Source organism: Mercenaria mercenaria, chromosome 7 (genome assembly GCF_021730395.1).
Source record: "Mercenaria mercenaria strain notata chromosome 7, MADL_Memer_1, whole genome shotgun sequence".
In the NCBI taxonomy this organism is placed as follows: domain Eukaryota; kingdom Metazoa; phylum Mollusca; class Bivalvia; order Venerida; family Veneridae; genus Mercenaria; species Mercenaria mercenaria.
Window position 1 is genome coordinate 4,588,836 of NC_069367.1, and position 12,357 is coordinate 4,601,192.

Here is a 12,357-nt window from a genome sequence, read left to right on the forward strand (position 1 = left end):
GCTTTTGAATCCATGATGGGCAGGTCTTAAAGTCCATTTTAACTGCATGAGCTGCTTTAATATCTAAATTCTGGTTTACTTTATCGGACCTTAAATCGTGGCCTCAACGCGAGACTAGTCTATCTGCTTCTATTTCTATATGCACATAGACTAGTTACGCGTTGAGGCGACGAAATGGTGTTATTATTGTTACATGATTTCTGCAAAGGCATTGATTGCGCATGCATATATCGAGGGTTGAACGCAATACTGCCGTAACTCCAATTAGATAAAGAAGAAGTTACGGCAGATTGCGCTAAACCCTCGACATAGTTCGATAGCTTTATCTTTTTACAATTATTATACGAGAATTCCGTGTTTTACATAGCATGCCTTTTGATACCATTGCCTGTGTAAGGAATTCTCCCGGTAGGAATTACTTTCATTTAAACTGTCCAGTAACTGCTTAACGAGTAAGGGTTTGTGCAAATTAACCGGTTTAGACTCGCCAGTGGTATTTAGTTGTCATTGACTCTGCAATGCGGTGCCACACAGTGTTCATCTGTTCACTTCGTCCTGTTCGCATATATGTTTTACTTTGTCTATGAATGTATGTATATATATTTATATATCATTTATGTACAAATCCATGCATACAATGTACACTGTTGTATTATTACATTATGAGAGGCCAACGTTCTTGGAAAATGATTTTTCCATATAATTAAGGCTTATGATCAATCCATATTTGATTTATGTTTGAATGTCACTCGATTTTCTATCTGTCTTGATACGTTATCCGATAATTTGATTACTATATACACTTCTTTAAATAACTAAATACGATTCCATCACAGACAAAGTTCAGAATGAGTCGCGCAGTAAAAGGGTTCAATACGCTGGATGTTTCAACCATGTATCGAAAGCAGAATAACAATTTATTTTGAAATTTCAAGTTTACTCAAGATTTACAAATTGAGTTTTTATTTTTCACAGATCTTTTTAATGTGGCACAGAGAAATAAATAACGCAGCTTGGGCAAGTACATATGTGCCCAAGTAGTGTGTCATTTGTGTATCTGACTCATAACAAAATAGTGCCAGGAGACGTTGTTATGTTCATCCATTGCATGAGGATTAATATCACTCAAACTATACCTTTAAGTATTATGTCAAATAGTTTGCCAAGACTGGATTTATTGCTTCAGTTTATATTTACCATGTACTGAAGTGGACGATACTTCGCATTTATACAACTTTTGTATTGTAATCAAACTTCCTACAATGAGGCACTTTTTGTACAAGATGCAAAGTACATAGTATCAACCTAACCGTTAACTTTTTATCAGGGGAGTGCATGGTAGACACTCAGTAGACAGATCAAATGTACAGGAGAAACATACACAAGACCCTTACATTTACCGCCCCCATCCCCACGCTAAATGAACATATATATGACCTGAAAAAGAAAAAATACACATCCGGCATATATATCCGAATGTGATTCGTTTAGTTCGCCTTTTTTAAATCGATAGCATTGTACCTTTACGTCACAAAAGCGGCGATGCTGAAGCTGTTTTTGAACCACGTCTATACATGTTACTCCTTTTCAGTAACCTTTTTCCAATACGAGGTATTAATTTAGGCAACAAGTCGGTAAAATACACTGAATGAACTTGATTACGTTGGCCACATGACCGAGAATTTTTCAAGATTAAAGGTTGATTTTAATACTGTTGAAACGGTTGTTAAAGATAAAATAATTGTCATTTCAAGCTTAAATGAATGCACACTACATTTAGGTGGATGTGACAAAAACGGAACCCTCATTGTCCTGCCTAAAATTCAGTGCCTTTTGCTGCAGACTTTCCTTTAAAGTGGCATTATGCGCATCTTACTACACTTAGTGTGTTTTTGGTGAATGTTTTATAAAAGCAATTTTCGGTTGCTGTTCATTTAAATGAGTTAAATTAACGATAATGCCGCATAAGTATTTGAAGTTGATGCTTTATAAATAAAGAAATAGGACTAATAAAATAATAGTTATTTTCTTCAATCTTCTACCCAGTGATCTCCCTTACATATAGTGAAAATTTTCTGAAGTTGAAGGGAAGCAACTCCTGCGTGCCTTTTGACTTTTCTTAAAAAGACTGCCCCAGTCAAAAAAAGAAAAGTCATATTTGGAAAGTTATTATTTCGTACTGGTAACAGAAAGAGTTTGGTATATTGGGTTAAAAGCTATAATTTCCTCCGCCCTTTTAGGACACATATTTATTTCAGCTGGATTTTTACTTGAAAAATGCGCATAATTCCACTTTAAATAATGTATCTCATGTTTAGCTTTCATTAGGTAAAACGTGACTGACTTGAGGTTGAGTTATTGGGGTCGCTCATTTTAAATCATTGATTGAAGGTCATAAGTTCAATTCCCGGAACCGACCATGCCTCTTCAGTTGAAAAAAATCGGTAATTTCTTAGGAAATATGTGAGTGTAGAATTAGTTTTTCCAAGGAACGGAGACAAGAATTATCAACTGCCTGTCTGTAAATAACTGAGATGGTGTTTAAATGACGGGCATTAAACCCTTTAAATAAATAATAGATAAATTCAAATACATGTAAAGGATCAGACTGAAGACTCCCTATTAAAAAAAACAAACAGAAAAAAACAATAGGCTAGGGCTAAACTAAAAAATATATAATGGACTTAGATCTGTGATCATAGTTAAATTACGGAAAATTGGATATTCAACTGTTTTGTCTGCGGAAATTAACATAAAGATTAATCGTAAAAGGATTTTATAATGCATTCTGTAAAGTTTTAATATCAGATTTTTATGGATATTACAAAGACAAGTATTGTGTAGCTTGAAGGTTCCATGATTGCGTGGCTGGAAATTACTATAGACACAAATGACTGTATCTTTTCACTTTTCCCTCGTCGATAATAATTGTCAAAACAAACAAAAAACGCTCTTCCCATTTGGACGTTTTTGAAATATGAGTATTTTCTTTTTTAAACAATGTACCATTTATATTCACGTTAGTGTACATTTTCAATTGTATATATACAAGGACGGGGATACTGGGCCTATTTTTAGACGTGATTACTCTTGTTACATTGTTATTTCAAAGATAGAGTGATAGCACATGCTGTGTGTGCGTGCGTGCGTGCGTGGGTGGGTGCGTTTGTGACATAGTGTTGGGAGGATCAATTAATTTTTAACACAAGGTGACGTAAAGATAAAGCCAAAAAGTACAAATTCAACTCTTTCAAGCGACAAAAAGCTAGCGGATGGGACGGGGCTAACCTGTCGTGATTACTCAAAAAGTAGCTTCAGTATCGCCGCTTTTGTTACGTGAATGTATAACTCTATCGATTTAAAAAATGTAAAGGTAAACAGTAGTAAGTTTGTGTTAATCTCCAATCTTTTGATAATGCAGGGAGTTGTTAAAAAAATATAAAGAGCTATGGATTTGACACTGTTTCCATATTTGATGGTGTCCATACTGGGTTGACACTGAGAGGGATCTATTTTTAGAAACTAGGACTGTATATCTCAAATGATGTCAGTGTGACGTAAATGTAAAGACCGTTGCAGTGCAAAGATCATTTCCGCTGAATAAATACTTTTTTGAACACATTGTCTAGCTTGACAATATATTACAGCGTGATGAACAGTACTATTAATTTGCTTCTCATATAAGACATTTTGATTGTCCCACTTATATATATTTTACCAGATGATTAGTTATTTTTCTTTCAGGTGTAAGTTTCTAATTATAAGTACATTGCTTACATTTGAAGATCTGTGTGTGATCTTGGACAGTAGTTTACATGTACTAATTTTTTATTTAGTAGTATGCAAGGAAAGTTTCTGAAAGAAAAGTAGTACTACGTGTGTTTTCTATGTTGCATACTGCGTATTAATTCCTGTAAACATGTTTTGAAAAGCAATCGACTCCCATTACGTGGTTGAAACACTATTCTGCTACAAGCATCAAACATGAAATTGTATGAAATTCATTTCTGTAAATTATTCAGGAGGATGGTCTCTGTTTGACAGATAATAGAAAGTTCCCATTTTCTTGGCAGAGAGAAATCTTTAATCAAGCAGAAGATAAGATGAAACAAAATAAAAAATACCTGCCTTTATATGAGACGGGTAAGATTTCCCATCGAAGAAATTTCTTATTAAAGCTCCAGACATGTTTGTGTAAAGTTGAAAATTAATCAGTGGTCAGGGATGAATACTGTAACAATGAATGGAGTAAAAGATTGTAACATTTTTATATGTTGGATCCTAAATTAATGTTGTATGTATTTTGAATCTCTTGTCTTCACGGGGACAGACACAGTATAATAGTGAATGTAAATATGTTGAATATCATGTCCTAAAGGGAAGCAGACAACAATATTTTAAAGTAATATGTATGTTGAATTTCCTGTCCTAAAGTAAGCAGACAACAATGTCTTAAAGTAATATGAATTTTGAATTGGTTTAGTACGTATCTTGAATCTTCTGTCGCTACGAAAGCGGAGGACAATATAGTAATGTAGCATGTCTGTAAAAACTTGCACAAAAGGAATCAGCCATTAATATAGTAATGCAGTATGTTTAATCTCGTTTCCCGATGAAAGCAGACGACAATATCGTAATGCTCTATGTCTGCCGAATGTTATGTCCTGATGGAAACGGATAACAATATAGTAACAAATGATGTAGGAATATTTTCACTGGTTGAAGATGTAGATGGAAATATCTGGCTCGATGGTAACCGTTTAGACGGTAACGAGGCTCCGTCGAATTACCTCCAAACAGTTACGGAGACTATAGTGAAATAGTGCTTAATAGAAAAGCATTAGTTTGATTAAATTTCTTCTGTTCGTTCTAGAATAAGGCATGCAAGTAAACGAATCTGTTACTGGCTTTTGTTGAGGGTGGAAATAGCCGGTTCTTGAGGAACTATTTTGCAGTGAATCATTGCCGCGCAAACAGTTACCTTTGAGCGAAATATTGCAAACCATACCGTCACCCAGTGAAAGATTCTTGTACTCTACACGAAGGAGAATTATTTCGGAGTAAATTGTTACTTCTGAGATTTGGTGTTGCATTATTTTAATATATTTACCGTACTATTAGTCTTGATCGAATTGTTATAACAATTCCCGCTATTTATGTTTTATATGGAAAAAGAGACATGTTCTGCAAATCAGGGGAATCCGATGCTTTATAGGTTCTGTCATTTGTGTATGAAGTAGAAGAAAAACATTTTGTCATTATTTGTCTGCAAATATCAATGTTGGTAATATAAATTGCTGAATATGTAAGAATTTAATGTCTAGATTCATAGTTACCGTAACTGACTGATCGAGATGAATTTTTAGTTTTTTAACCTTGCCAATTACAAGAGAACATTCGAAGAGTGACTTGCAAACACATTTATAAAACTTTAGAAATAGGATTGAGAAAGATGATTCCGGTTTTATTTGCCAATATCTGACTCTGACTTCAGAGTTAGACACGAGACTTTTTTCTTTCAATTCGTATACTTTTATATGGAAACGAGTTACGACGGGTCATTTGGTATATAAAAATAGTAATGAACTACGTTAGACCCTTCTCCAAACTGTTTTCGTATGCAAAAGTAAGAGCTCAAATTAAATACATTAATTCTCATTTAATCCGTTTTGAAGTTTGAAAATTTTATAGAATAGAAAAAGTGGAAACTACACAGGTCGTTCAACTCGAGAAAAACGAAAATGTTGCAGGCTCGGTTTGACTGAGACTGTTCATGGACGGTAGTGGAAATGCATGCATTTTATAGGGCGTACTTCGTGGAATGAAATGCTTCAGTTAAAGTTAAAGCAGTCTGGACATTAATTTTCATATGCAGTAAAACCTGTATTTGGGGACTACATTAGGGAATAGCAAATTTGTCTCTTATGACCATTTCATTTTTTTTTTACTTTTTACCACAGAAAGGTACTGAAACACTAGCTTACTAATACCATGTTTCAACTGGTCTCTTCATAGATGAGGTCTCTCAATGAAGTTTGACTGTATATCTTGCTAGCAATGATTATATCAGCTAGTTGCCAATTATCAAGATATTTTTTTTTTGTTGGATTTAACGTCGCACCGACACATGATAGGTCATATGGCGACTTTATTATCAATTATCAAGATAATGAAAACACGATATAAACTGAATCTATTTATTAAACATTTTAAAGCATCAAAACAATGTGTCGGTTAGGTGTCTTATCCGTTTGCCAGTCGTTGAAAAACGCATCGCCTGCATCTGACAACTCGTCACTTAGTATTTCTTCCAGCCGCGGCCGCCACCGCCACCACCACCATAACCTCCGCCGTACCCGCCACCATACCCTCCGCCGTATCCGCCGCCGTATCCGCCACCATATCCTCCGCCGTATCCGCCACCATAACCGCCACCATACCCTCCGCCGTACCCTCCGCCATAACCTCCACCTCCGCCGCCACCGCCGCCTCCCCCGTATCCGCGTCCCCACTTACACTTCTTGCATCTTTTCTTCCAGAATGCTACAGTTACAGAATCAAAACATTATATTTTCACCTAGAAAGATGCGTTTGGTAGTACACTATTATCTGATATCTCAACTGTTTTACTAACCGAATTCGTGACAGGTTTTAATGATTTTATTTATTTTGCAAAATCGAAATATAATCAGTACCTCATTCAACATGTCATCACAGGTTGTATCAGGCATTTTAAGTGTAATTTAAGATCATTTATATAATATTGATTTACATTGTATCCCTGGAAAATCCCTGTGTGAATGTTCTTCCGGCTAAGATTTGGAAACATGTTTACAACATTTCTTAGTATTCGTGCATGAACGAGATTGACTAAGTAGTTTTTAAAGTTTGATATGGATCCAGCCCTACCAGAAATAGCAGTAGTTTTTTTTCTGACCATTGACAAAATTGTTGTAACTTAATTACAACAGGAAAAATTCCCTATCAAAACATGTTTGACTAATTATTCAAAACTAATGGACATAGTTTGAAATTGAAGGAAAGTTACTGTTGTTACAGTAATAGAAAATGTGGATCGAATAGTAGCACCGTTTATTTCTTCTGAGATTTAAATCCGGTGAAGAGTTTGGAATGAATATAAATATACAATATCAGAGAGATATAAAAGTGAAGACATATTTTACATCAAAAACATTTTTTTTTATTTTCTGATTTTCACAAGCATCAAAGAACTTGTCGTATGATTTTTCACTATATCATACAATGTCAGATGTTTTGTTGAAACTCTGATAGATAAAAACTTTATTTAAGGGTAGTTTCTTTAAATACTACATATATGTCATAAATCGGTTGTTTTTTTTTTTGTTTTTTTTTTGGGGGGGGGGGGGGGGGGGGGGGGGGGGGGCGAGAGGGGGAAACACTGTTGTAAAGTTGATTTATTGATGGGTCCCACCTGTACATTTCATTAAACAGGGGAAAAAAGATATCCCTGATAACAATGACTATAAACCAGTTTAAGTCATTATTAAAACAATATTGTTCAACTTGTTATGCAATTAGTTATGAAACGTTCTAATATAGTATAAGAACCAATTGATTATTTGCCGCTCGTAGTTATTTCGCGGGAATTAAATCATCTTTGTCAAGATTAATTTGTTAAAGACACGCATTAAACACTCCAAATGGGTCCATTGAGAGAAAGAAACATCGTGAAATTATTCTACACGGCGTAAAACCGATCAGGAGTTATAAAGTTGATTTATTGATGGGTCCCACCTGTACATATCATTAAACAGGAAAAAAAGGTATCCCTGATAACAATGACTATAACCAGTTTAAGTCATATTAAAACAATATTGTTCAACTTGTTATGCAAACAGTTATGAAACGTTCTAATATAGTATAAGAGCCAATTGATTATTTGCCGCTCGTAATTATTTCGCGGGAATTAAATCATCTTTGTCATAATTTATTTGTTAAAGACACGCATTAAACACTCCAAATGGGTCCATTGAGAGAAAGAAACATCGTGAAATTATTCTACACGGCGTAAAACCGATCAGGAGTGTCTTAATTAATTCTGCTATGTAATAATTAGATTAAAATATATCACTTATACCAAATAGTAAAATTGAAAAAGTGGACAATCACAGGTCGCCCAAAACGACAAAAACAAAAATTTTGCAGGCTCAGTTTGATTGAGCCTGTTCATGGACGGAAGTGTAGATATAATATACCGTCCATAAAAACCGGCTTACGATCCTAAGTTAAAATAATGGTGTTGCCCTAAACAAAAACAATGGACAGAGCTAAACAAACATGAATTTAGAGAGGGGATCTTAGGTTATGGAGAAGTACACTTTTTGGTCGTCGACACCTTAAACATGTGTATCTCACATATCAAAATTAAGCATGTTAAGTGAATAGGTACATTTTTCAGAACAGGCGAAGTTTTATACAGCAAAGTTAGGTATGATTCAAATCAGTTGAAGTAGTTCCATATCATAAAAGCTGCAGTTTGATTCAACTAATCCATAAAAGAGATTTTCCTAAATTTCGATTTTTTACAGGACATACAGAAATGAACTTTTCATGATTTTAAAGTTTCGAAAGTGGGGGTAGGATCTTTTTGAATTTTATAATAATGTATATCATTTTGAAAATGGGGCATATTTACAGTTTCGAAACATATTTAGAAAATCGAAGGTATATTTATGAAAATAAAAAAAATAGTTGAAGGTATGAACTTATTTTTTAAAACCTCAAGAAAATCAGACCTGGTGAAAGAAACAGTTAAATATTCAGAACATAATCGAGAGCAACTCATTATCAAGTGTATTATTGCATTAGATTATTTCTCTTTTATGAAATGATAACAGAAAAAAATCTATTCTCAATAATACAAGAATTCTAATTTATGTCTCGTGTTTGGCTTTTTAGCCTTTGAGTTAATTCGATATCATGGTAAAAGTTTTCCCATGGTCCTTAAACACGATACCACAAAGTCCTAAGATAAGATCAAAAGTATCTGAAAAAGTATTGCAACGAGTCAGGGGCATTGACGGCTCATGGGCACTCGATAATAAATTATATTTATCTGCATTAACTTTGCATACTATGGAGACTATCTTTAAAGTGAAATTTTACAAGAAAATGAAGTACACTTGTAGTATATTTTACTTTCTATATTATAGATTTAGAACAAAATGCTGTTGTTGTTTTTTCTTAAATTGAATGGCGAACTTTCTTTAACAAAGGTAAAAACACAAAGGGATATAAGTAGTATGAAATATTTTAAGGAAAAATGTTAGAAACCTAAGAATTCTCGTCTTTGAAACAGTATCTTATTTTCTTTAATCTGCTTTTTTAAATCTTTTGGAATTAATTATGTGAAAAAGATTAAATGTAGTCAGTCTTACTTTCTAACTGGTAGAAAAACAACAAAATTTCTAAACATAATTTCTCCCGTTATCATTATAAACTAAAAACAAGAACATGTACTTACCATCGCTGTTAGCTACAAACACTACCACCAGCAAGAGAATAACGGCGTAGAATTTCATTGTGGTTGTCTTAGTCAGGCAGAAGACTTCAAAAGACGATGTTGATGATCTGACAACTGCAGCATTCGAAAGCCCTTTTATACTTTATCTCAGTTGACACCGTACGTGACGTACATTGAGGTCACGCACAAAATTTAATGCAACAAGACAGCTTTGTTATTGATGTACGATTTATTTGTTTTCATTCACTCGTTAATCAATGAAAATTAGAAATATGGAGAAATTACATAAATAGATTTTCGTGCCAGTTAGTGATTTTCAGATATCTAATTTGATTTATTTACCGCCGATTCAGAGCGCTGACATAATAAATGTTAACGAAGATTTGGGTCAACAGTTTTGTTTCTTATACAACGATATATGTAGAGCAATATTTATGTTAACTTTTAACATGTCTATCAAGTGACTCGGGGATCTCGAGAGTAATGTTCCACTTGTATGCATTTATTTTACTTCTGTTTTGTTGCATTCAAAGTCTCACCGACACGGTTGTGAACCAAATGTCAACTTTCCACCTCTTGGTCGTGGAGGAAGACCGAATGTGCCCCTTGGGCATGATTTCAGACACAAGTGGACCCCAGGTTAGAACCCAAACCATCCGTAAACCAGCTGGATGGTTTTCTCATACAAAAGATTTCTACATCCCAGTGAGGTGATGAAGGGCGAGTGATTCGTCGAAGTCTGCGATATTAACAACTTGACTACAGGGATCCTATCTGTACTTTTGGTTTTTGAATTATCGCCTTACGAAATCAGTGAAACAAACAGTCACAATAAATCAACTTCATACTAACAGTGCATTTATATACGAGGCCGGAAGTGTTACAATAAGCAATATTTTTAACTGATATAAGAAGTTTTCACTGTATAATAATGTATCAATGAACATGACAATTTGTACTTGACGTTTCTTTTCGTTGTGCCAATTCTAATTTAATTTCTTTTCATTTTTATTTTCTAGCATTCCTTTCGTATGTTTTTATTTTAGCTGTTGCTAAAATAGCAATGAGATAAAAGTTTTAAAGAAGTCTCCGTGGCCGAGTGGTTAAGGTTGATGACTTGAAATCACTTGCCCCTCATCGATGTCTGTTCGGGTCTCACTCGGTGCGTTGTATTCTCCATGTGAAGAAGCTATCCATCTGAATTATGGAAGGTCGGTGGTTCTACCCAGGTTCCCGCTCCTGATGAAATAATGCACGGAGCGGCACCTGGGGTCTTACTCCACCATCGAAGTAGGAAAGTCGCCATATGACCTATAATTGTGTCGGTGTGACGTTAAACCAAACAAAAAAAAAACGGTTTGAAAACGTTTTACAGTTTGAAAGAATAGAAAATTTTTCATTTCGTATTCTTTTATTTTTCCGTTTACTGGCATAGTAATGAGATAAAAGTTTCCAAAAAAAAGTTTTGCACGATATTGTTCTATTTGAAAGAACAAGACACTGAGTTTAAACTTTAACTCAAGGACCAGCCATAAAAATATTTCTCAAATATTTTATTGACAGAGGTTCAAAAATTTGGCACGCTTGTATGGTGGCATAATTCTGTCGTAAGATAACCTGTTACGGTTCGCGAACAGATACGTGTTAGCTAGATAAATATCGAGAAAATTATCAGGTCATCACGTTTTTGTTTTCGTTTTTGTTCCACATTAAGATAAATATCTTAAAACAAATTATAGCCCTAAAAGTGCCCAGACCAAAAAAAATCAAGATTGAATTTCTCGTTCACAGGTAATGGGTAGGACAATTTTTTTTTTCTATCATAATTTTCAAACATTAATCATTAACGTACTAGCATGTTTAACAATGTATAAAAAACAAGTTTATTTTCAGAAATTTAAAATACTCAAGTAGTACTCAATCAGAAAGTGTACGCACTTTATCAAAACTAATCATTCACAACTTGGACCATGTTAAATGAAACAGTACACGTACGAGGGGTGTTCCGAAAGTTTTGCTACTAGACTCATAACTTTTGTTGTAAATAATCGGAATCATTTGCAAAATACATCAATAGAAAAGTCTTTTTTGACGATTTAAAATGATACCATTTACAGATATATGTGCCAGATAAAATATTAAATTACTTATATCTCTAACACGGCTTGAGTTTACATGCTCGGCATGTTGGACCTGAAGTGACCACATAAAATCAAATCTTAAACTACATGTGCACCGACCTGAATTGTAAAAAGGAATAATAATTTCTGTTGTACGAATGCCACTAATTTAATTGAGGGTTAATCAGCATCGAACGTTTCAATACATTAATACAAAGGCTTTGATACCGATGTTATATAACGCGAAAAAAATAGCATAACAAATTCTAATTATCATTTTGGATGAAGCATTTATCTTAATGCAGTGGATGTACATTGTCAAAAGAAGTTAATAAAACGTTAAATATAGGTATGCCTTTTATAAAGTTATATAATTATTATGTGATTTTCACATCGGTTTATGGGTAAGAAAGGGCCAGTGTATTCGACACTACCATGCTTGTATAAATCTATACATAATAGATATGAAAACTAGCAAGGTTAAATACTGACCTTTCTATTCGGACATCTTGCACATGATTTTCACCAGTTATGAGAAAGTCATCCCAACATGTTTGACACCCCTCGTATTTATTAAATCATAAAGTCCTATCAAAGGATGTTTAGTTGAAAGTATTAAGGTATAATGCGTGTTTACATAACTTTCAGAAACAGTTTTATTTTTGTCTTGTTTCTCATTATTTATAAGGTTTCACGAATTTATTTTATTTTATTTTTTTTTTTTTTTTGTTA

The 12,357-nt window shown here is 34.0% G+C and overlaps 1 protein-coding gene across 1 annotated transcript; it reads right to left on the reverse strand.

Moving 5' to 3' along the window:
- Positions 1 to 6,183: 6,183 nt before the first annotated feature.
- On the reverse strand, positions 6,184 to 9,600 carry LOC123555675 (uncharacterized). Its single transcript, XM_045346267.2, has 2 exons — positions 9,506 to 9,600; positions 6,184 to 6,543 (listed from the first exon to the last, which is right to left on the reverse strand). Exons 1-2 carry the CDS (start codon positions 9,561 to 9,563, stop codon positions 6,299 to 6,301), a joined length of 303 nt encoding a protein of 100 aa, XP_045202202.2. The 5' UTR covers positions 9,564 to 9,600; the 3' UTR covers positions 6,184 to 6,298.
- Between the last annotated feature and the right edge of the window lie 2,757 nt (positions 9,601 to 12,357).

Excerpts from the sequence above, each read along its gene's own strand:
- LOC123555675 (XM_045346267.2), bottom strand. The coding sequence starts at position 9,563 with ATGAAATTCTACGCCGTTATTCTCTTGCTGGTGGTAGTGTTTGTAGCT. Across the intron at positions 6,544-9,505 it reads GTTTGTAGCTAACAGCGATG|CATTCTGGAAGAAAAGATGC; the intron begins GTAAGTACATGT and ends CTGTAACTGTAG.